This window comes from Ambystoma mexicanum, chromosome 3p (genome assembly GCF_040938575.1).
Source record: "Ambystoma mexicanum isolate Mex_15411 chromosome 3p, UKY_AmexF1_1, whole genome shotgun sequence".
Lineage (NCBI taxonomy): Eukaryota > Metazoa > Chordata > Amphibia > Caudata > Ambystomatidae > Ambystoma > Ambystoma mexicanum.
In genome coordinates this window covers 1,079,343,764-1,079,369,182 of record NC_090925.1, presented here as the reverse complement: position 1 = coordinate 1,079,369,182, position 25,419 = coordinate 1,079,343,764, and the positions used below count along the sequence as shown (strand labels likewise).

The 25,419-nt window shown below is 47.0% G+C and overlaps 1 protein-coding gene across 3 annotated transcripts in view; it reads right to left on the bottom strand.

Moving 5' to 3' along the window:
- Positions 1-25,419, bottom strand: part of PPP2R2B (protein phosphatase 2 regulatory subunit Bbeta) — a 1,057,189-nt gene that overhangs the window by 142,917 nt on the left and 888,853 nt on the right. For all 3 annotated transcript variants that reach the window (XM_069652436.1, XM_069652437.1, XM_069652438.1), the window contains exon 4: positions 9,747-9,859. In XM_069652436.1, coding sequence (XP_069508537.1) covers positions 9,747-9,859 — 113 coding nt within the window. The remainder of the gene's footprint in view (positions 1-9,746; positions 9,860-25,419) is intronic.

The following is a 25,419-nucleotide window of genomic DNA, read 5'->3' as shown; positions in this document are numbered from 1 at the left end:
CGCGCGGCAGACGTCCGAGGGGAAGACCGGCGCGCATCACGTCACGCAAGGCCCATCATTTCTGACACGTGTTCCGCCCGCGGATGGTTGAGTTTACCGCTGTGCAGTCGGGCCTGTTGTTGCAATATTATGGATTATCGAACTATGATACAGCGTGCCGCCCGTTGCAGTAACCGAATAGGAATCTTGCGGTGGTAAGTCTATTGGACTACCCTACTGGAAAAAGACAAAGGAGCAGAGGAAGTAGGGGTGGATGCTCCCACCATGGAGCGCTTTGGGCGCTGGCTGCAACGTTGGACGGCGTGAGCTCCCCTTTGGAGACTTTCCACCCAGCAGATGGGCTGGCGGGGTCCGAGCTGTTGGATAAGCCTAGTGCGGAGGTGAGCATCTGCTCCAGCGCTGAGCACCAGGGCCTGCCCGTGTGCAGTTTCTGGTGGTATCCCTACATATTATCCACACCAAAAATATCGCCGTACATATGGTCGTCTGTCTCGCCACAGGCGATATTTTTTGGGGGGGGGGGGGTAAATTGTTGGAGCGGGGGTGTCCCCCGCACATCTAAAAATAAGGCAGGGGTTTGCAGGGGTGTCCCCCGCAGGGTCCATGGCTCAATATCGCCGCAAAAATATGTGGATATTTTTGTATCACAATATTTTTGCGGTGATATTAACACATGGAACCGTTTGTCTACGGCAGGCGCTGGCTTCTGGAGGGCAGGTGACTGCGGGGGTTGGAGATGTGCAAGGTGGCTTTCTGGGCATAAAATAACACATGATCAGAGGAGAGCACACACGGGTTCTACTTTTCAGGTGCCACTGCTTTAGGTGGGCACTGCATTTTGTGAAAAGTGCTTGCTGGGGAATTCTGGAACAGGCAATCTTCTCTCACTACACAGATCTGTTGCAACAAAAGAGGGTGCAGTGCAAGTCTATCAGACATTGCTTCTACAGCGTCTAACAACCCTGCTACCAGGCGCTTTTTAGCCCAACCAGTTTAGCGCATACCCATTCTTTACGATGGTACAGAAAGCGCCAAATCCTCTTTTTAATTCAACGCTTCGCATTAGGAGGTAAATTCAACGCTTCGCATTAGGAAGTAGTCTCTTGCAATGTTTGGCAAAGGGAGTAATCGTGGCAAAATAATATCGCAAGAGTTGGGCGAGATCATACAATTTGGTCTGGTGAATAAGCCAGGGTTAAGCCGTGGGTCTATTGCTCCCACAGCTCAAAATGTAGCCGCGAAGTGTTTTAACATACTATTGAAGTTTATGGATTTTGTAAATGCTGAAAGCTAAAAAACATTAAAAAAAAAAAAGAAAAGAAAATGTAGCCGCGAGCTAGGAACAATGCCCTCCTGATAGAAGTAACAGCAGCTGTGACAGGGTTGTAGTAAGGTGGGCAAGTTCACCTCCGAGACCTTCACCATGGCCATCGATCCTTGTTAAGCTGGACTGAGGGCAGTCATCACATTGAAAAGCAAGTAATACAGGATGTCACCTGATGACGCCCAACAAGGCCGAAACATCTCTGGGGATGCCTGTGGTCTTGTGCAGAAGGGATGTGACCTAGCTGTTTGGGCTGTACTGCCCTTTCTTGGGTGGGACCAAGCCTGATTTGCATATGGTCTTTCCCCTTCTGTAATGGCTTTGCAGGCTGAAAAACAGTGGTCTGGACAGTTGCCCAGAGCTGTGCCCGTGGTTATGATTTATTCAAAACCTTCTAGCCATCAAATTTTTGTTTTGCATGAAGTCAAGAGGAGCAGTACCTTCTTTTAGTGAAGTCACATTATGGGCAACTTCCGAATGTGTGTCTATTATACTATAGCCTAATTTCTCGACTAGTGTTATCCCTGCACTGCTCAGCATAGCACTGCCACCTGCATTTTGCTATGCTGGGCCTAAAATTTAGAGCATTGAAAACCAGGGATGTCATTTCACCAAAATGCCTGGGGTAGCGCAAGGGACATCATGTGACCCCTGTCCTCTGATGACATCACAGGAAGTGATATCATTTGATCCCACAGGATGCAATGGCATACGACCTTTCACAGCTTGACATAGCAGGAAATGACATCACATAGCAGTGTTCCTAAGTACACTAGAAAAAATATGTTTTTGATATCACTGTAATATGATATACATTTCATACAAGAATGGATCAACATATGTATTGTTAATATTAGTGTGTATAGGCCCATATTACCAAATTACTGTGAATGCAAGCAAATGTCCAAGGTCAAATGATAATGATGTGTTATTGTACAGCACTTGCGCTTAAGTGCTTTATAAGAAATGTACAGACAATATCACCCAACCTGTGTTGGTACTCATGTATTCACCTCGGATGGATGAAAGGCTGAGTTAGCCTTGCTAGGATTCAAACCTGCAACCTGCAGATCACACACACACATCGCAGCAGTGAGCGCTCAACCCACTCAGCTATCTTACCAGCTATAGTAAAATTAGCAATTATATGCCTGAATGTTTTCAAAGTCACAAAGCAAATTACATTCTGTAGTGGATACAATCAAACGGCTAACTGTGAACAGCAGGCCAGTTCATCTGCAGGTCTGGTGCAAATTTGGCCACATGTCAAGCTTACTTGGATCTACTTTTCAAGCTTCATAGGTTGGCAAAATACAGGCCATTTGCAGGGTTCATAACTGTGTATTAAAGAATTTAGAGTAGCACAGGGAAAGCAGTGCACTCACACAGCATCTCGTACTCTGGGCACTCGTTACCTCATACATGAAAACAAACATCCTGAAAGCATGCCATGGAGATAAGAAAGATAGACACATTACAAGAAAGCATTTATTGTGGCCCAATGAAATCAAGGGGCACTTTATGTGCTATGGTCAAACATTTCTACACTGTAAACAAGCATTTAGGCACAACGATTTTTTCAAGTGACTGAGGACACCGAGATGGAATGCCTTGTGATGATCGTGACAGAGACAACGCCAGAAAAAAAACAGGCTATAACTTCGAAATGGATGCATTTCTACGGTAAATGCTTTTTGGACGGTTTTGTCTGCATTGTGAATTCGAGGTGTTTAAGAACAGACTAAATCAGTGACTCAACCCCTGAAGTGTCCCTAAAATAAACCTTTAACAAGTTTAGCAATTATTGTATAGAATTCCAGAAAGACAAATTATTTACCATTCCTATTCTTTCTTATTTTGGGTCCCTATTACATTTGTGGAACCCCTTGTTTTTTTTAAGAGGCCTGAACAAGAAATCCAGCCACTCCAGAAAAAAAGAGCCACATGGTGCCTAGAAGCTTCTCTTTGTAAAAAAAAACAAAAGGTTTTTTAGGGGTAGCAAAGGAGACCACAGGGGTCGCTAGGGAGACCACATGGGTCACAGCTGCGACCCCTGGCCACCCCCAAATGATGCCCCTGTTGAAAACACACAGAGATGTCTGCCATACCGAAAAGACAGCATTTCATTTTCAGCTGCCCATCAAAAAGGCAGTTTTCAAAGAAAGAGCAATACACTTACTATTTGGGCCTTGATTCCAATTGTCAGAGGTCTACTTTTTAAAACAGGTGACTGATGCTAAAATGTAGCATTTATAAAAGGAATTGTTTACCATTGAACCTCCTTGACCTTAATCACTTAAATATATATTATATGGTGAAGGGGACATTGATGTCATGATGCCAGATATTCAAAGGCCTAATGTGTGATATAAATGTAATATTCAAAGTGCAAGATTTCTGTGTTCAGCTCAAAAACACATTTTCAGAGGAGATTCGAAGAAATGTGTACCAGGCCCCCACCAGATGCAACTATGCTTCAGACCTTTTGAAGCTCACAGAGCTAAGATTAGTGGGCAGAGCTTGGGCCAGGCTGCTGGCTTTCACACGACATTGGAAATCTTGTGTGAGGTTGCATACTGGCCACACATGGGCCAGGACCTCAACATATATTTAAACGGGTGTCTTGTGTGTGCTCATTTTCAGCCAAATTCTCCCACACACAGAGCTCCCCTGAAAAAAAGGGAAATGACACTGCTTTAGTCAGATTTGCAATTTGATTTCACCGGGCCAGTGATTCTAGAGGAAACAAGTACATGTTGACTGTAACAAGCTTGTTTACCAAGTGGATAGAATGTCTTCCCGCCCCGAACTTTAAGGTGGAGACAGCTGCCGCACCAATGATCGACCACACCTTCTCTGAGTTGAGTTGGACGGAGGAATTTATTTGACCAGTGAAGTGATGACCAAGACACGGGAAATTGAGTTGGACGGAGGAATTTATTTGACCAGTGAAGTGATGACCAAGACACGGGAAATTCTAGGGTAAAGAGGAAACTCCATATTGCTTACTACCTGGCATCGAGCGGAGGGGTTGAGAAATACAATAAAACAATTGAAGAGCAGCAAGCCCTTTTACTGATGCTTACACAGATAAGCTAGTCAACTGTGGTGCTTCCTCTTGCACTGGGAAACACCTTTGTGTACAGGGAGGATCGCCATTTAGCACGGGGTGCTTGTTTGCCCTTTGCACGTTCTACTGGTCTGACTCACAGCCATCTTGGCCTTAGGTGACCATAGGGTAGTCTACTAGAAAAAACCCAAAGCTTCTGGTTATGATAGCCTTTGGTGGACTGACTGAAAATAACATGCTAACATGGTGCAATGCTTGAGGGTTCGAAGTCAAAAAGACTTTTTCAAGGAACATCAACAAATCGCCTTCCGAACAGGAGGTTTCAGTGATATTGTTCAGCCACGGTACAGTACTTCCAGTAATTCCGTCAGGCAACCACACAGAAGAACACTGGGGCACGGAAGCCACACATTTTGATACATGCTTTGGCACATATTTCATAATAATCTGATAATTGGGGGGGATATATCAGAGGTATACAAAAGGCACCTTGCAATCCCCCTTTTCTCGCCCGTGGCTAGCTAGTGTGGGCCAAGCTTAAAACCTTCTCTGAGGGAGATGTTGGGTTGTCCGAGGAAGCAAAAAATCACCCAAAAGACAATTCAGTCGAAAATATTAGTACTATGCCAAAAATGACCTCTTAAAAATGAATACATGTCTACAAGAAAATTTCCACTAAAATGATTTGTTAAACATTAAAAGGTAAAATCAGCAGCCATAGACTAAAATTATTTAAAAATCAATGACATCACAAATTAAAAGGGAACTCTTCACAAGGGGGCTTAAGGATGCCTTGTTTTTCCATACTTGCCCGAAAGCTGGGCACTCATCAAATCAGGCTTTTTAGCCCTTTTCCTTTCAAGTGAGATGGAGAACACTCTTTGCAGGCTTCTGAAGGTGACCACAAACTAGTTCCAAATGAAAGGTGTTGGATGGCGAGGATCTTTATTAGGCTTTCTTCCAGGTGGAAGCCATTGGCATAGGCGGTGTCCCTACTGGTCTAATACCGCTTGGCTTTCTCCACAAAACTCATCTGTCTCCCAGGAGTTCCAAGGCTCGAGGCAGGCAGCGACGCCCAAACAGGGCATATATCCCACTCAGGGCCATAACTCTTGGTCCCACTGGAAATTGCAGCAGCGTCAGGCAGCTCGTTCAGGCAGGATCCCAAACCAAACTCAATGCAGAATGCACGGGCAAAGCATATCACTGGCTAGATGGCTGGGCCCATCTCTGGTAAATAGGTCTCTTCTGCGGCAAGGGGAGGACATCCTTCTCTGAATCCTTGAAGTGAGACACATGTGCCCAGGGATTACTCCAAATGTGTGGCTCAAGCTCAGCCATTTAAACAACTTTATTGCTCTAGAGTTTGGCAGTCACAACCCCCTCTTAAACTACCAGTTCCACAATGTCCGTAAGATAGCCAGAACCCCTTTAATTATAGTATGACATGTACAAATGATGAAAGATTTTGTTTAACGCTGCTTATACCCTACTTTGAACCCTCTCCATATTCCCACTTGATACATGGTTCCCATTCCGGGCAGGACCCCTGTCTTCCTTCTTTTCTCCTCCTCCCCGAGTTCAAAGGAGGCACCAGAAGTGAAGCTCCATAGTGGGGGTAGCAGTCATGCTTGAATTGGTGTCAGCACTGCGCGGAGGGACTTTTCCGGAACTATTGCTCAATTCTAGCCATAGTAACAGCTGTGGGGCTTCTTTCTTGGTGGGGGCGGGCATAAGGCATTTCTGGGAAGGTATTCTCATGCAGGGCATTAATGCAGAAATTACTCAGTTCACGACAACTTTGAAGTTAAAACTCACAACCTTTGCAAAAGTATTAATAATTACTTTTGTACAATTGCCTGGAGTTCGGTATGACGGGTCTACTCTATGTTGACAAAGCACAAAGTGCAGGGCAATCATATTAGCCACAGACCACAATGGATATTGAAAAGTAGTGTATAAACAGTAACACTGTTGGATGAATGAGCTTTTTTACGAAGTTATTAGTGATGTTTTACCAATTTGTAAGGCCCAAAACAGGGGTGAGGGCTACACACTTCTCACTACCCCCTTCCTATGTGCCTAACCCAAAGCCACCATCTCCCTTTTTGCAGCAAAAAAAAAGTACTTAAAAATGCTGAAAAGTGTAATCTTACGAAATGGTAATTCAGCAAATGTGGGGAATACCAAACTAATGTATGGTTGTAAAAAGGCCTTCAGTGTTAGGATATACAATATTTTGCTAATTTACAGAAAATTACTGTGAGCTTGGTTAAACTAAGAGCTCACCTTGCTGCCGACTCTAGCACTTATGTGTTCTTGAATTGTTAAAAAGGGCACTTTTGTGATGAAAAAGGATTAGTCTAAATTCACCTTGACGTTAGAACTAATCTTCTGCAAAAAAAAAAACAGCCATATCTGATACGGAACTGAAAACTGTAAAGGATTTCCACACTTTGGCCGAGCACGCAACATGCAGTTCTCATGTTTTTAATTATGACCTGAAGAGGGGGATGGGAAAGAACAGCAACACATATACATATACATTCTGACATCGTCGCCTAGCAACCGAGAAACCCGCCATAAGTATCTCAGCGCCACCCAGAGCCTTGGTCGAGCTCTTGACATCGTCGTCGCACTTTCACGATGTCTTCGTCAAAGCCAACTCGGTTTGTCAGCAAGCTTATTTTTAGAAGGTACGTCTGCACTCTGCAGGCAGAAGCGCAGCATCCTAACAAATGCGGGTCGACATTCTGCATCCGCCAGAAACAGCAAGTCAATGGGACCTCTTGATTGGGTGACTGTTCACAGATGTTCTACTGTTTATACCTATGAAAGGCAAGGCAGAATTGTACCTGTTTTCCATATGAATAAAAGGAGTTCATTATTGGCTTCCTCTCCACCAATCAGAACATTTGGAGGGCGGGCAATAACTATTGGTATTGACTGTATTCTGAACAATCTCACTGCAAAAGCAGACAGGACAACAATACAATTTCCAGACAAGATTTCTTTTGTCAAGACACTCCTTCTCTGGGAGGACATTTAGTTCACAGCAACATCCATTTTAATGCACCAAAGTGAAAGCTAAAATGTGAGAAAAAGCTTATGCTTCCACTTTTACATTAACCTGATGCAAGCTAATTTTACCTGTTCCAGTTCAAGTACATATGCAGTAAAAAATAAAACGTAACTAATGAAGACAACCTTGTTATTTAAATGCTTCAAAATAAGCCCAATTTAAATTACTAACAAAGTTTCCTATTTACTTTAGTTATTATTAAACTACCCTTTTGTACTTCACCATTAAAACTCCAAAACAGGTATTGCTATTACCACTATGTGCTTATAGACTTATAGGCCTCAGAAGGTGTCATTATCACTTGGCATAATGACCCTTCCCCAATGTATGGTCCTCAGCTTTGCCCCGGAGTATAACTTGTGGGCAGGTCATTATCCTGGGATAATGACCCCTCCCTCTGTCTTAAAGGCTGTGGTATTTTATCCTACCAACTGCTTTTATTTTGGAGGTTATGAAACTCCAAAGCAACCAGCAAATATGGTGCCCTGCCTTAATATGTTGCATAAATGTGATAATTTGCCAAACACCGTTTCCCTTTCTTTTCTACTACACCTGATGCATGTTATTCACACCTGTGCATGATTTGCTGGAGTTCGGAAGCAGAATTTGCAAACGCAAACTGATTTCATTGTTTGGGATCACCAGCAAACACCAACACCACAGTGACGTTCATGCATTCTCGCTGACTTAACACAGTAGTTCAAAGGTTATCCCTAGGAAAATCCCAACAAAAAATGCACCTCTTTCCTCTGGAAGGAGGTGAGCTTCACCTGTCTACAGGAATGCATTAACAAGCAACAAGGCCAGCTGAAGATGCCTCAGGGCTGGTGGGGGCCCATTTCAACATGATGTTTGCCTCCCCCACCCCCTTGCCTTACAGCTAGGAAAAACAGTGTAAAGCACCCAAGGGGTGCTTAAATTATAACAAAGTCAAAAAATGCAACAAGGTGCTTAATAGCTGCACGTTATCACAGGACAGGCAGCCAGCAGGTAGCTGAAACACTAAGGGCCCGATTCATGGAATACTTTGCGGGATGAATAGGGACTTTGCGTATCATTCTGCGTGCAAACCCCCCCTCCTCGATGCATGGAATCGACTTTGTGGGTCTTTTCGAACACTGTGGGGACTTCGTGCAGGTTCGGGACGTCTCTGCATGCAGTTGAGTGCAATGCATGAGACTCCACACAGAGTTTGGGTTGGGCCTACGCAGAGATGCAAATAGGGGGGGAAACATGTAAAATGAGGAAGAACAAGGGAAAAATGGGTGTGTCAAGGGACAGCCCGAGCGAGGATATTGTACGCACCCAACTGCGCAAAACCAAGCCTACTCATGGAACTGACCGTGCAACGTCACATCAGGGAAATCAGTACACAAAGCTTGAGATCACACCACCACTTGTAGGCAGGCTTAAAGTTCAATCGCATAGGAATCACCACGCAAAGTTAAGGTCTGATTGGGAATTTCAGGGGTGCGTGAATGCAGTTGGGGTGCGATTGGAGTTAGGGGTGGGCGTATGCAGTGTAGCAGGGTGTAGCCATAGTTTAAGGGGGTTCACATGCAGATTTACCGGTGACTGACTAGAGTTGCAAGAATTGGTACACAAATTGAGGGGGTGCAGTAAATAATTACGGTGGACTCCATGCAGTGTTGCTGCCTTAGTTGGGGGGGAAGGGTCTGCATGCAGCATTACTTCACGGACGAGGAGTGCGCTGAGGTCGGTATACATGGCTGGAATTGCAATGTGTGGGGGAGTGTCTTGGGTGTTCCCACCGGTATATGCGCATAGGGTTACTTTGCGGGGGAAATTCCATGAATACGCAGAGCACACACAAAAATGTATGCGCGCTGGGACACACAAAGTTGTTTTCGGCACACAGACTTTACAGGGTCAATGTGCACTTTTACATGAATCGGGCCCTTAATGTCAGCAGAAAAGCTATTAATTTCTATTTGATAGTTGGGTGCTAACGTCGGGGAAAAAGGTGGAAAAACACGGTGATAAAAACATTGCTGGATCCCGCAAGAGGGAGGCGACAGGCCTGAGAGCGCCAGCAAAGGCAGCCTGTAACCTGCACACTGCACGTGCGAAATAAAGGTGTATGTTTCTGTCTCCTAAGATGCCAATGGGGGCAGCTGCTCGGGGTGCCCCCCAGTGCCTCTCTGCCAATTTCAACTGAAAAGTTTGAACGCCCCGACGCCGTCCCTGATGAGAAATTCACAGTGGTCACACATTTGCAAATGCTCGCGTCTCCGAGGCACTAGTCTTACCCGCAGACTTTTAATGGTGCAAGGGTCTCGCAGTCGGCCTTCTTCATCCTTCAGGTTGTAGCCCTCGGGCCGCTTGTCCCTCTCGCTCACCTTCCAGAGTTTCACGGTTTTATCTAGAAACGCAAGGACACACGTGGCAATGGTTAGAGCAAGCACGGTCCAAGCAACAGAGGCCCTGCAGCAGTAGCAACAAGATGGGCCCTTTCCACGGGCCTATCACCCCTTCTTGCGCTGCGCCTAGTAATGAAAACATTGCGCACTGTCAAACGATGCTCCCACACCACTCAACACCTGCACAGCATTTAAGCGAGGCATAGGCACGCCCGGGGTGAAGAGGTCAGACTCTCTAGAAGTAAGACCACAATTGCCAAGCAAGGCCAGTGGAAATCCTGGGCTTGCTGAGGAGAGATTAAGTAACGTGCTGCAGGATGGGATCGCTGCAAACTGAAAAGGGCACTCGGCTTTAATGACAGACTTGCCCGACACACTGCATGACTAAACAGCCAGGCAGCAGGCCCAACACAGACGGCCAACGCACGTCACAGGGGAGTGGCCGTCGTCTGGGGGGGTAGAGGGGAGGGGTGTACCCCAGTGGAGCTGGGAATTAGTCAACCACGTGCTCAGAGAAGCACATTCGCTCATTAAATGTCACTATGTCTGGAGTCAAAGACTGGTGGCCACACAGATGCGCCAGCCTAGTGGCGCGTTATTTATTTATTTATTTGAATTTGTATAGCGCACTACAGCCCAAGAGCAATATGACTTTGTTATGGGGGGCACTGGGGACGCGCTGGCAGGGGCAAGGTATGCAAAGCGTAGCCACGCCAGAAACACTGGGGTTGGCATCAGATGTTGGTGGCAGAAGACGGCCAGCCAGTCTGTTACAAATAATGTTATCACCCCCCCAAAAAATGACGCTTTTAAATCTTGACCCAGTCGCCATGCCAGTGAGCAAAGATAGGCGATTTGGAAAGGTCTACCGTCGCCAGTTAAGGTATTTTCATGACGTCAGTGGAGCCATGCAGACCTGCCAACCACATCCAACCATTTCCAACCCAGGTAACCCACAACCGGCACACTTCACAGCACGAGTTGTGGTTCAAAAAACAAAGTTTCCCGACTTGGTCACTCTGATGTTATTCAACTAACAAATAATCCATGTACCATACAAAACCAAAGGACACAACAATGTTTAAATAGTCACGCATCACAATATGAAACATCTAACATTTCACAACACACTGGACATAAATAATATGACACCATAAAACAAACCATGCATAGCATCATTAACTATAAGCACAATATAGCATACCATAACACAACATAAAGTGCGTCATAGCACGTGCCATGAAATAACATAACACTTGTTAGGGGTCAAGCTGCTTCATTGTCGAGGGCGTCGACACCAACTGCTTTTTATGTGGGCCGCACTTCAGCAAGAATCGCTGCCCAAGTTAGGCAGTTAATAGGTTTAGGGGCATGTTGAATGGTAACTGTGAGGCCCTACGTTCCTGTTATTTTAGTGGAGAACCCTGGGGGGTGTGTACTGCAAACTCTGTTTAAAATCCAGCACCGAATCCAATGGCCAGGCGTTGCTCCTACGAATGAATGAGTGGGATATAGATGTGGCCAGCTAGGTCATGGCTATTGCTGACTTGAAGAGCGATAACGAGTGGGATACAGATGTTGTGGCCACTTAGGTCATGGCTATTGCCGACTTGAAGAGCGATACTGAGTGGGATACAGATGTGGCCACCTAGGTCATGGCTATTGCTGACTTGCAGAGCGATAATGTTCAATGTTAAAGGTATTTGTACCGCGTACCGTCACCAACGGAATTGGTCCCCAAGCGCTCTGGCGGATCTGTAAACGATAAGGTGGGGTGGGTTAGTAAGTTGAAGAGGGAGTAGGATAGTGAGAGGAGTGGTGTTCTGTTGGCAGCTTCAACTCGGTATACACCGGGTGCTGAGCTTTGGTGCAGATATTGGATCGGTGTCAGTCCGCGTGTGCTGTTGGTACGGCTTATGTGTTGCTGCAGTGTTGTGAAGTGCGTGCGGCTTGTTGTGTGAGAGATGGTTGTGTGAGTTTTTGAGTGAGATAAGTATGCAGAGAGTTTGAGCTTATATTGGTTAGTGGGTTACCTGACATAATCCTATCTAGATGCAACTCAGGCTAATGTTCAGAATTCTAAGTGTCGCACATGCTAACATTCAAAATCCTATCTAGATGCGACGCAGGCTAATGTTCACAATTCTATCTAGGTGTGGGCATGCTAACATTCACAATCTTATCTAGACTCGACGGAGGTTAATGTTCACAATTCTATCTAGGTGTGGGCATGCTAACATTCACAATCTTATCTAGACTCGACGCAGGCTAATGTTCACAATTCTATCTAGGTGTGGGCATGCTAACATTCACAATCTTCTCTAGATACTACGCAGGCTAATGGTCACAATTCTATCTGAGTGTGGGCATGCTAACATTCAAGTTTCACCTAAGTGCGGGCATGCTCACATTCAAATCCTGTCTAGATGCGATGCAGGCTAATGTTATCTAGGTGTGGGCATGCTAACATTCACAATCTTATCTAGACTCGATGCAGGCTAATGTTCACAATTCTATCTAGGTGTGGGCATGCTAACATTCACAATCTTCTCTAGATGCTGCGCAGGCTAATGTTCACAATTCTATCTGAGTGTGGGCATGCTAACATTCAAGTTTCACCTAAGTGCGGCGCTTGTTTACCTTGACAAGTATGTTAGTATGTAATGCAAGGCAACTTCTACAATACTGTCATGAATAGGTTCAGTATGGTGGTCACAAATATTTCTAAGTATATCTGGTGTGTGTCTATGGCAGTCTATGTTATGGGAAGGTAAGACAGAGTGGAAGGGGCTTTCTGGAGTAGAGTAATTGCTCTACACCCCACCCATGCCACACTCACAGTTTCTGTTGGTGGCTGTTGACTGCTGGCTTCACTGGCTTCCCCTGCAGACACCTGCAGACACTCTCTGGAGCCACCACTGTAGGAGCCGCCCTTGGCTTTGGGGCCCTTAGCTGCAGGGGCTGCTAGGCAGAGGCTGCCCAGGGGTGTCCTTAATGAGGGAGCAGAGTACCAATCAGGGCCAGTGGGAGGGCTCTAAGGCGGGGATGGAATCCCTAGGAAGCGGTACGGCTGTGGGGGAGAGCCCGCTAAGGCCTCCCGCCACGTGCTTTTTAAAGCACCAATTTGATTTCTTTTGGCCTGAAGGGAGTGGTGGGGACAGCGCGGCACTCACCTGGCATGGGGAATTATCAGAAATGGCGCTGGTGAGGCGCGCACGCCGGGTCAGTAGACCGGTGTTGTGTTTTAGTGCAGAGCACCAATCAGGGCCGGTGGGAGGGCTCTAAGGCGTGGATGGAAGTCCCAGGAAGCGGTACGGCTGTGGGGAAGAGCCCGCTACGGCCTCCCGCCACGTGCTTTTTAAAAGCACCAATTTGATTTCTTTTGGCCTGAAGGGGGTTGTGGGGACAGCGCAGCACTCAGCTGGCATGGATAATTATCAGAAATGGCGCTGTAGAGGCGCGCACGCCGGGTCATTAGACCAGTGTTGTGTTTTAGTGCAGAGCACCTATCAGGGCCGGTGAGAGGGCTCTAAGGCGGGGATGGAAGCCCCAGGAAGCGGAATGGCTGTGCCGCTAAGGCCTCCCGCCACGTGCTTTTTAAAGCACCAATTTGATTTCTTTTGGCTTGAAGGGGGTGGTGGGGACAGCACGGCACTCACATGGCATGGGGAATTACTAGAAAGTTAGAGTTAATGAGTGGGATACAGATGTTGTGGCCATATAGCTCATGGCTACTGCTGACTCGATTAGGAATGGGATACAGATGCTGTGACAATATGGCTCATGGCTATTGGTGACTTGAAGAGTAATTATGAGTGGGATACAGATGCTGTTGTAGAGGTGGTCCCAGACATGGCCTACACCCCAACCCCACATTCTGAGGTACCAGGAACATATTCGCCGAGATATGTGACGTTTGAGGAACAAATAAACCAACAGAGAGCAATTCTAGGCCTCTGCCCAGTGCCCATCAGAAATGCAATACCTGTCGTAGTGCCTATAACCAGACAGCCATGGGCAGCTCGGTACCCACTGAGACAACCGTACCAGCAGCTGACACGAAATGAAGACTACTTACAGGCTGTCCCCGAAGAGACCCAAAGAGCCCTAATGGAGGGTAAGTGGTGACGACATAAGAGCCTTGACAGTCATACACATGCACATAAACGACAAATGAAAAGGATAACATGAATATAAACGACGAACGAAAGTTGACACACAAGGGTGAAATGCTAGGAATAATGTTGTAATGAACATGTAAGAGAAAAGATGTTAATATAAAGAAACATAACCAATAAGTGAAATGAACACACGTAACTAACTAAAATACCTGTAAATAGGCTTGGAACGCAAGAAGCTAAGAGAACGATACTGCTTGCAATGCTTAGTAGAAGAATAGAGCGGCATGCGCCAATTATATATCTACCTCAATGAAGCACAGTATACAAGTGCGACTCCATTTTGTAAAGCAGAATTAAGCCCATGCTGCAAAGGACTAACAAGGCCAAGATTCATATTCCAGCCAAAGCCAAAGGAAAGAGCGGAATTGAAACTCAGTAAGAAGCAGCTCATGCCTGTGAATTCGAGGTCAACCTAAGGAAGGGAGGAGAGCAGCAACCTCGGAGAATCGAAACTTCGGAGCATACCAGCCAGCCAGTGAAGGTCGTGATAAAGAGGCCCCAGGCAGATGGCGAGGCCGAGCGAGAATTAAATACACGAAAAGAAGGAAAATGAAGCAGATTCACAGTGAACAGACACGTGACCACCAAGGGCAAAGAGGTACCAACGTCTGATGTCACCCAGAACCCGAGGATGCCATAACTTTTCCTGATAAGAATCTACAGTTTCGAGGCCATCCTCAGCCAGCTAATTGACACATAGCCCTAAAGGTACTGATTGATGGAAGGGAGGCAGGGTGAATCTTGGGGCACTCCGCATCTGGGTGTCTATTCTGCATGCTGCTAATTAAAGTGGAGATTTATGCCTAGGGGTGTAACCCACCCAATCACAATGGACCAAATAATCTAGGGTCCTATAGCTTGTGGAACCAATTAGACGTTGTGCGTGTAGTGACGTCTATCACGAGTGATGTAGTGGGATGGGCGTAGACGCCCACCCGATAAGAGTTATCCAATCCTCACGCTCTGTTACCATATACAGATATAGCACCTATACTTAAGTTACCTTTTCTAACCAATAGAATTGCATGTCAAACTTTTGAGTTTTACACGTCAATGATGACGAGAATTTGCTATAACAGTTACTGTTTGCATGAAGAATTTGGAAGTTGAAGCGAGACAGGCGATCGCAACACTGCTGATTTCCATTTGTTTCCCCGTTTTTTGTACTTGTCATTAAACGGACTTCCCTTTGCCAAACCATTGAGTTGTCCTTATTGATTTGTGTCAGAGTAAGAGAATCCTGCACCCCATCCTCCTCAAGGTGCAGCTATCTCATTTTAAGGTGCCGGAGGGCGAGCTCTGAATCTCAATGGGCCCGTTCAGAGGTCGCTCCGCCCTCCAGTACACTGTGGCAATATAGCTCATGCCTTTTGCTGATTTAGAGAGCGAGGCTACAGTTATCTGAACCCAAAATAACCTGTTTGTGACCAATGCATGGTAATTGATCCTGAATCACAGCTGATACGATGCTTGGAAGATGCCTGAGAAAGTAAAGTGTGCCTGTCCCTGCTGACTGGGGAGGAGGGTGAGAAAGAAGGCTTGACCAGATACAGCACCCTGAATGGGGCCTGGATTCCCTCTCCAGCCCAGTACCCCTTAAAAGTTAAAGGCCTGCTTCATAATATCTGGGGTCAAGTTCCAAAGTACAGAGGATGATGCTGAGCTGAAGATGGGTTGTGAGGAGGCACTGCCTGGATCTGCAACCTACCTACTTACAGTGTAGTCTTGTTATGGCACCAGCACTACAGCACCCCCATTTAGAGAGCAAGGCAAGGTGCTCTCTTCCCTTGCCCCTGCAGGACCGGCCACATCCCAAGCCTTTAATCCTGTGCCTCTGGAAGCTCTGCTTGACCCAATGATTGTGGTGATTCCAACGATGAAGGGGTGAGATCCCTAGAAATGACAGTCTGAGGCCTGAATTTAAAAAGCCAAACTCATACGAGGCCCCCACACTGGTCCTTTTTCTAACCTGCACTGCAACTGTGTGTAGCATCTGCTTTGTGTTCATCCCAGTTGGGTACAGGCTGCCTGACCCGCATCCATCACCAAAACCGAGGATCAGCCATACTGTAAGGGACCACACCGAACCCAGCACTTATCAACACCCAAAAGTGGCTAACATCATTGTGGCACCAAGAGCTTCTTTGGCCGGTGGAACTAAAGCCCATAGGCCCAGCCTACCAATATACCATGGTTGGCGCAGGTGGCAGGGCCAGTGCGAGACACCACACAGATATTGTTTTAGAAGGCATAGGCCGCATTTATCATCTTTCATCACCAAAATACGAGAAGACCATACATGAATGACATCATATAAATTGTTAAGCTGCCTCTGCGTCTCTACTGGTCTGGTCTTGGGCGGGGGAAAAAGACAGGGAGATCCCCACCTGCTCTCACTCATTATACCCTGCCCGAGACCCCTGTACCCAATGCTTCTGGGGCCGGGTGGCGACGCCTGGAAATGACGTCCTTGCGCCACCTGGTGCACAGTTGCTCATCACAGCCCCCGGGTGTCTTCCCTCTTTTGGCCTGTCAGCATCACTCCCAAGTTGCAACCCTTGCTATGCGCTGCGGCTGCTATTGAAGTCAGCAACCTCTGCATGTACACCTTTCAGTCATCATCAGGTAACCTGCGCGTGCCAGCCTCAAAGAGGACACCTGCTGCTGGGCAATGGAACCTCCTGCTAAAAGCCTGGGGATTACTTTGCATAGCCACAGCATCACAATGTTCACATTTCCTGTGCCATCACTAATAAAGATATGGTGTTTGAACAATAGCTCCGTCCGAGCTCCTATTTTATTCCAAGTGATAACTAAGCTACCTTCTATACCATGTCACCCCACTCCCCTCTGGAAAGCTGGGTGTCAGACATTTCCTGCTGTTTACCAGTTCATTTGAACTTAGGTTTCTTCTGTAGAAGCACACTTTCGAAGCAAAGTTCTCCACAAATTTCAAGTAAAACCCTGCCAAACCTAAAAATGCCCATAGGCTGTCCATAACGTTTGGTGTAGGTGCATTGTTCACTGCTGCTAAAAGGTTTTGGTTGAATACCTTCTCCATTAATCACATGCCCTAAAGCGTTCACTCCTGTTGAAAAGTAGTTTCTCATTATGTGAGCACGTCATGGTGCAGGAAGGCAAGAAACCTTCCACCTTCTCACTGCCGATCTCGGTGTGAACTCACCAAACTAGGTCACTGAGTAAAGCACAGCTTTGCAGATCTCTGGGCTCAGGGTTGTGGCACTTTCATGACAGTGAGGAATTCAACCATCTGCACAGGGAGTGTGCTCTCGCCTGGGCTTTTTGGAAGTTTTGTAATGAAAATCAATGATGGGAGATCAACCTCAGAAAATGTGTGGGACTAATACGGACACATTCTCTGCTGCTCAACACACAACAAACACATAGTCATGTGTACTCTGCGGGGACACAGCCTACAGGTGCAGACCTCCCTGTCACATTTAGCTGGAATGGGACAGCCACGGGTACATCAAAGCATCCCAGGAAGGGGGAAGGCAACACCTTCCTCTGACCATGGCCAGCCTAATTAAAATATCAAAGGCTCCATAGATCCACCTCTCTATTGTCTAAATTCTGCTAGTGGCAGGGCATACTGATGAGTTAATTGAAGCAGGCCTGCAAAGGGGCTTGTTCACAGAACTGACAAAAGGGGACAGGAAATTCAACACCTCTTTGATATGCAATGTGTCAACTTGAAGCTAACTCCCACCCCTCTGTATGAAGTGAAGTACATTGCATGTCTGGGACAACTGTTTACAGGAGGCAACCCCTGCATAGAGACCCCCTTCCAGAGGGAAGACGCATGTCAATTGATGGAGACAGAAGTTTGTTCTCGCCACAAACTTCAAGGGAGACCTACGCTTTGATCAAGAGTCAATTAACCAGAGAGACGCTTTGATCCACAACGGACAGGAAGATGGGTGAGACTTAGTAGAACATGTTGTCACCCCTTACCTTTCCTGTTGCAAAGCACTCTGATTATGACCTCACACATAACAGAAGATTGTTGGTGGGGACCCAAGATTGGTTCATTAAGGTAGGCCTAACCTGCACCAATCACTGGGGCCCACTTGGCTTTAAAAGAGGGCTGAGCCCCTCATTTAGCAGATCATCCGATGACTTTGAAAGGAGTAAGAAGAAGGACTCATTTGGACGCTGGCTGAAGGTACAGTCTGCCTTACAGCTTCTGCAGTGAAGGAAGGCCAGGATTTCCAAGAGGGAAGCAAGATCCCTCCCCTAAACATCTCCCAGGGAACAGAGGGTGATACCAGACTCCAATGACCCGTCCAGCAGCTCCAGAACCGGTACCCAGCAGCACACAGCATGCCCTGCTGTCTTCTGCCAGCAAGCTTCCTAGGTGGGAAGTGCCAGAGAGTCTCTGAACAAAGGACAAGGCTGTTGCCTGCAAACACTCTTCTCAGCTTTGGGCCGCCTGTCTTAACAGAGGACACAAGCCCTGCGAAGAAGCTAGGAGGAGTGCCTCAACACGCATCAAACAGCATCCATCTTTTAAGGACATTTTCGAGGCAGTCCAGCCCTCCAACCGCGAATGGCTGCACCACTGACTGTTGTCACGCTTTCAGTCACTAAAGCCGGCTGAGATGCCTCGACCAGCGTTCCAGATCCTCCAACCAGCACAGAGACAGCGATTCTTGACCCTGAGCTGCCGTGTAGGCCAGCCTGCAGCCGTCCGTCCAGCCTCGCTTGCCGAACTGCCTGCCGCCTGGTACCCAGAGCTGTCCCCCATCTTGAACTCTGTCGCAGGAGCTGCAAAGTGTCCTGGAACTGATTCGACCCTGTCGAGCATCAAGATCATCTCAAGCACATGGTATATTGTGGTTCTGTCCCACTGGTCCAAAGAGTACTTTTTCAGTCCAAAGTGACTTTTATCTGGAAAAATACACTTTGCACGGCTCTGTGAATTAGGCCCAGTCCAACATGTTTGTTGGCAGTGCAGTCACTTTGCACCACGCTAAAAGTTCCATGAAGTAGGCCCCAAGTGAGGATTGTAATGCAGCACTAAATATTTTAACATATCTTCGACAATAATATTTAAATGTTTGATTGTATATATGTCTGTGAGATTATGCAAAATAATTTGGATATTATACTTTGAATGAAAATGTTAGTGAGACAGTAGCAGGCAGGTTGAATTTTCCATTTTGTGAATAACTGCCTGTATGCATTTGAAGAACTCTGGGCGACTTCACCAGCATTATAAGTTAGGGGATCACCTTTAATTCCTAGATTTATTATATGAAATTAAATGAAAATGTGCATATTAAAACAGTCTGTTTCTTGTCCCAGGTTGTGGGATGGGATTGTTGAAGTGGCGGGGTACCAGATTGGGGGGTATATCTCCATAATCGTAGAACAAAGAAAACAGCAAGTATATTCCATAGACAGATACAATCTGCTTAGGTTCAACAATCCCCATTGTTTTAAAAAGGTCAAACTTAAATCTCGACAAGCTGTTTTGCATACATGGGATGACATCCGGTGCACAATTAATGTTTCTGTCTTTAATATGTGTATATGTATTTGGCACAACACTGGGGTTTGCGCCAATATCACTGACGGTTTAGGAAATGCGTGGGAATCATCAAGACGACTGGGAATCTCTTTGACAACAAAATACCCAGAACTTTCCAATCATAAAACATTTATTTTATCTTTTTTATCTGACTTCTAAAGAATTTTTAAGTATCTAAAAATGTGGCCCTGCAAACTCAAACAACCCCAGATCAACACACGTATGGATTTCTTAAGAATTCCTATAAGCATTGCTAAAACCACGTACCATTCAACACTGCTATCAAGCTACGATAAACCCTTCCCAACAACGTAGCCAATATACAAAAAGTTACTCACCATAGTGACTACTGTACTCCTCATCCATAGTGCCCTTTCCTCCATACTTGTGGGACATTACATCTTTTCCATCCGAAGGACGGAATGTCCCACAAGTATGAGGACAGCGGGATGGGACGTAGGAGTTCTGTAGCTTATGGTCAGAACAACTTTGGCATGAATTACAAGTGGACAACATTACATGTTCCAAATTCTACATGACAAAAACAAACCTTCCCATGCAACACAATTCGCTACCTGGCAGATCCTTGCATGATTGTTCTGGTGAAAAGTAATGATGCCTGCATGTAATGCAATGATCAGGGGCTGATCTTCAATGCGTAATGGTCACACGTACAGCCATGGCAAAATATTGGACTGAGCTTTTTGCAGAAATTAAAGTGTGGCACTCATATCTGGTGAGAGTAGAAATGGGTCTTCTTGGCAAGGTCCAAGATATGAGGCGGGAAAGAGAGAGACTAGTCGAAGATGCCTCCCAGGTTTCTTTCTTCAGATGCAGGAGAAGGGGGAGAGCCCATAGAGGGTGGCAAGAGTGAAGGGAGGAAGGAGGCAGTGGGAGTCCCAATAGGAAAAATCTTAGTCTTGCTGGCATTTAGGCAGAGATCATTGGAGGCACACCAATACTGGATAGCAGATAGGCAGTCGGGAATGGTAGAGGAGATGGGAAGGGCATATGAGGAAAATTTGAAGAAAAGTTGGGTCTCATCTGCATAACACTAGAAACGAGGGAAGAAATTAGAGATAAGGTGAGCAGCAGGGCAAGATAGACATTGAAGAGCTAGGGTGAGAGGTTAGAGACCTGGGGACCGCCACAGGTGGAGATAGAGGTAGGACAAAAGAAAGAGCCCAGGATGACCTGGGAGGAACGGTCAGTGAGAAAGCAGGTCAGCCAGTCCAGTGCCCGCTCCATGATATCAACAGTATCATGGAGCCGTTTGATTAGGATGGCTTGGTTGATCTTATCAAATGCAGAGGAAAGATCAAGTAAAATGAAGACAGCAGGACAGTTAGTGTCAAGAGATGCAAGCAGTTCTTCATGGGTGTTCAGAAGAGCCTCTGGATGCTCGAAATTCAAATTAACGGTCGTGTAGGCAGCCAACGAGCTCAGTATGCTAGGCCAGTTGGGGGTAAACCAGCTTTTAAAGGAGTTTTCCAAGGAAGGGAGTGATAGAGATGGGGCGGTAGTTAGCCGGACAAAAGGGGTCGGCATATGGCTTTTTCAGGAGGGGGCGCACAAGAGAGTGCTTGAGATAAGAGGGGAAAGACCCAGTAGCTAGAGAGTGATTGCATAAATCAACAAGTTCTGGGGCAAGGGAGCAGATGTTGTCCTTAATAGTTCTGGAAGAACAGGGGAAGACCTGTTTGGAGGAGACCTGCATAGAGCAGACAACCCTAGTGACCTTGTCCAAAGTGATAGGAGAGAAGGAGGAGAGAAAGGCTGAAGGAGGTTGGGAGGCCAGGGGTGGCAAGGAGATGGGAGGAGGGGGAGAAAAGGGGAGGAAGAAAGAGTGCTCAGGATTTCCTGGGTTTTTGCAGTGAAGTAGATGGCCAGTGCAGTGCAAAGGGCCTGAGAGGGAAGAGGCGAGGTGGAGACTGCAGAAGGATTGGCTAGTTACTTGCAGATTTTTAACAGTTCAGCCATGCTTTTGGAGCCTCCTGTGAGAAGGGCATGGATGTCGGCCTCCTTTTTGGAACAAAGGGTGAGACTGTTTTGCTTTTGGAGAAGGCGACGGGCCAATTTGTCAGAGGATGAGCCAGTAGTGGTCTGCCACTTCCGTTCAGCAGCTCTGCATTTGCGCTTAAGGTCTTCTAGATCAGTGTCATACCAAGTGTTATGCTTGGTAGCATGTTTCAGGTGGATCCTCATGACTGGGGCAAGAATGTTGAGATTTTTAGAGCTGGCGAGATGACGGCAGCTGACATGTCAGAGGTAGCGTCAGCAGTGGGAGGAGAGGGTGGGATGAAGGTGGATGCAAAGGCCGCAGCTGACACTCATTTTATCAGGCGGATGTCTGAACGAGGTTGGCAGGGTTGGGGGAGGTTCGGTCAGCAGGTTGAGGGAGCCCAGGTTGGAGGAGAGGAGGGAGTGGTCTGACCAGTAGAGTGGAATGGTGAGTGGGGGGAGGGAGAAAGATCTGTGTGGATAAAGGCATCCAGAGTGTGTCCAGCTAAAAGGGTAGGACCGGCGGCGAGAACGGAGAGGGGGGGTGAGGTGCAGAGGACATGGAAGAGAGTGGATGCCGTGCAGGAGGAGTCAAGGTGGATGTAGAAGTCACCCAGTAGAAGGAGTTTAGAGGAGGATGTCAGGAGAGAGGAGAAGAATTCAGCCCAGTCAAAGAGGAACATGGTGATAGAGCCAGGTGCCTCTCGATAGTGGCAACGGTCAGGGTGGAGGCAGGAGATATGACCAGCTTGCAGACCAGGCTTTTGAAGGAGGAGTATGGCTGGGTGGGTACAAGGGATGAAGGGATCCATTCATGGAAGATCAAGGCAACCCCACCGTCGGAACGGTTGGGACGATGCTTAGAGATGATCTTGTAGCAATCAGGTTGAAGGGAGTCAAAGTAGTGACTGAGCTGGCATTGAACCATGTCTCAGTAAGAGCAAGGATATTGAGGTCAAATTCTTCAAGGAGGAGGCAGATGTCGGCAGAGTGTTTGATAGCAGAGCGAGCATTAGGCTTGGCTAGATGAAGCAGGTCTCTGCTTTTAAAGGTTTTCCGAGGAGGGGTACAGGGGCATGGTACACCAGTCGGAGGAGGGGAAGAGGGACAGACAGGAAAAGAGGAGGAAGGATTTGCAGGACGTTGATGAGGGACAGCAGGCGTCGGTCAAAGAGGAGGAGGTTTGATTGAGGACCCTGAGCCATGATGGTGCCATTACGATAGACATTAATGATATCCCTGGATGATGATAAGCCTGGCAAGAGTACTTCCCATCTAGTGCCACCGTTTATGGGTGAGGATAGGGAAGGAGAGAGAGAGTAGAGATTGGATGGGGGGTCTGGAGAGGGGAAAGAAAAGAGGACATCAGTGACAATCAGTCTGAAAGTTGTGCTGACGTAGGTGTCTGCCATGGCTAGAATAGATAGGTGAGACAGTGAGTGCCATAGGGGTGGCAGAGAGAGATGGATGGAGGATAGAGGAGAGACTGCACGGCACAAGCAGAAACTTCCCAGGAGGCCTAGTAGCCGAGAAGGGGTAGAGCAAACAGATGCAGTAGAAACACTTGGGTATAAGTCATGGGTAAGTGAAAGTTACACATGGTAATTTCTTGTGAACTGACCCCTTTTTTAAAATGTATTTCACAAATAAGAAAAGAACCCCACGATCCTGAATGGCTGTCAATTCAGTGATGCAACAAAGGTGAAGTGTTGTCATAAACAGGAAATTACATCTCTGCAACCTTCGGCTCCCCTGGGGGTTTGCACTACAACTCCCATCAGCCGTAGCCAGAAGAGTACAGACAACTCAAGGCCACAAGGAAACAAAAATGCTGTGAGGCTCCTTTTTTATCTTCTCTAATTAGCATGGAGGGGACTGCAAATGTGTAGACTTACACGCGTGAACTGCCCTCCATGCTGATTTCATTGTTTGCACTACAAAATGCAAACAACTGTAAAGGCCTCAGACATGTATTGCGTGGCGGGAGGCGGTTACATATGTTCTTATGGAATAGGATAGATGTTAGCAGGAGCACAAAGCTGACAGATTGAGTAGGAAACCGATGCATCTCAGTGTCACCTGGCCTAGTAGGATCGTTGTCTGTCTTCCTCTGTTTTCCCTCCCTTGCCTCGTCGCACCTTGAAACACTTGTCTATAGGCGCGTTATAAATAAAATATCATATCATATCATTTCCACCACCACCATCATCTTATTCTGGTGGAGATGCATTTAGATTTGTATGGCGGAGTGGATGGGGTGGCAGAATCATAATGATCAAAGCTGTGCCCAGCTCTGCCATACAGATCATTGAAAATGAGGAGGCTCCTAACAGAAGAGGGTGGGCAGGTGGTGGTGGGCCTATTGCAGTCTCTGTGTGTGGGGGTTTTGCTGCAAGTTGTTTTTTTAAAAACTCAATATCAGCCCCTCTCCTCCCACACACAAATATGTGAATTGTGCGTTGGGTAGAAACTGTTGATCTCAACTTCCTTTGTTCAATCTGAGGCCAGGATGCAACCTATCACCCAGTTATGTTTCTTGTCTTTTCTGCGACAAGACAAGTGTCTACCAAGTGATGGCCAATTGTCAGCGACAATTTAGGCTGCACTGTTCTCACGAAATATCTTCATGATTTTGGGCCGCGAAATGATGGGGCTGAATATGGCCCTGCTCATGCCCTGCCCTACACCTGCTCCGAATCCACAGCAGAGCAGCAAGCTCTGCCCCGCCGCTGCTGCTGCCCCACCTCCCATTTGCCATGGTGCGTGATGCTTTAGGACACCTTCCTGTAAAGAAGAGAGCTGGCTGGGCCTGGAAATAGATGCAAAAAGAGACTGCCAATTAGCGCTTAGATGGGCCCTGCCAGACTGGTCTCACCACCATAGACCTTCCTGTCTGGCAGTGGCCAATTCAGTACCAGCCTTTCAAGGATTGGAGGTGAAGCTGGATCAGACTGCTGCCCCTTCCGCCCCCCTCGATAGTGCCCTTCCGCAGGTGGGCTATTGCCCTCCGATATGTCTGGCTCAGCCCTACTCGTGTTTGGGACTTGAGCCGGACACGCGTCTGACTATGCTCCAGTCTGTCCGTTTTATAGAGGCCATCCTGCCAACGGTCAAACACACGCATGCCGGGCACGCTCCCGATGGTGCTGTGTGGCAGCCCCTCTCTTGGAGCACTGTCCCGCCTTCTTCTTTTCTTACTCTGCACTCTTGCTTCGCGCCATCAGTGCATGGGCACACCACTGAGCAGTGGAAGGTCATGATTGATGCAAGAGCGGGCGATTGCATCCTCATGGGGCACTAGTCAATACCATTTCACTACTTTGCATGCAGCCGAGAGGGCTGTGGAGGGGGGGGCAGGGTCTAAAAGGAGCTCCCTCCCCCACTGTTCTTCCTAAGCTCCCCTACTGCAGCTAAGAGGCAAGTGCATCCCGCGCCCACCCTGCCCCCGCAAGATTGACCGCGCTGCTATTAAATCCACCCGTGCCGCAGCATTCGGATGAGCAAGGGCCGAGCACATCTGTCAAGTGCAGCGCCCAGCGCGGGCCCACATTTAATTCAGAGACAGGCCCGGAGGATCTATGGCTCTGTCGCCCATAATATACGCGGCTAGGGGACCCATCCCGGCCTGCGCGTAATTACTTTCTGGAAAAGGACATCCTTCTCCCACACGCAACTCTACTTTGTATCATGGAGTTTCACCATAGATCATCCCCATAAAAAATAAAAAAAACGTTTTTTTTTCCCTGTGATCACATTTAGATGGAAAAAAACATCAAACTGGAATATAGATGAATTGTGTGGTGTAGTGCTGTGCTAATTAAGATCT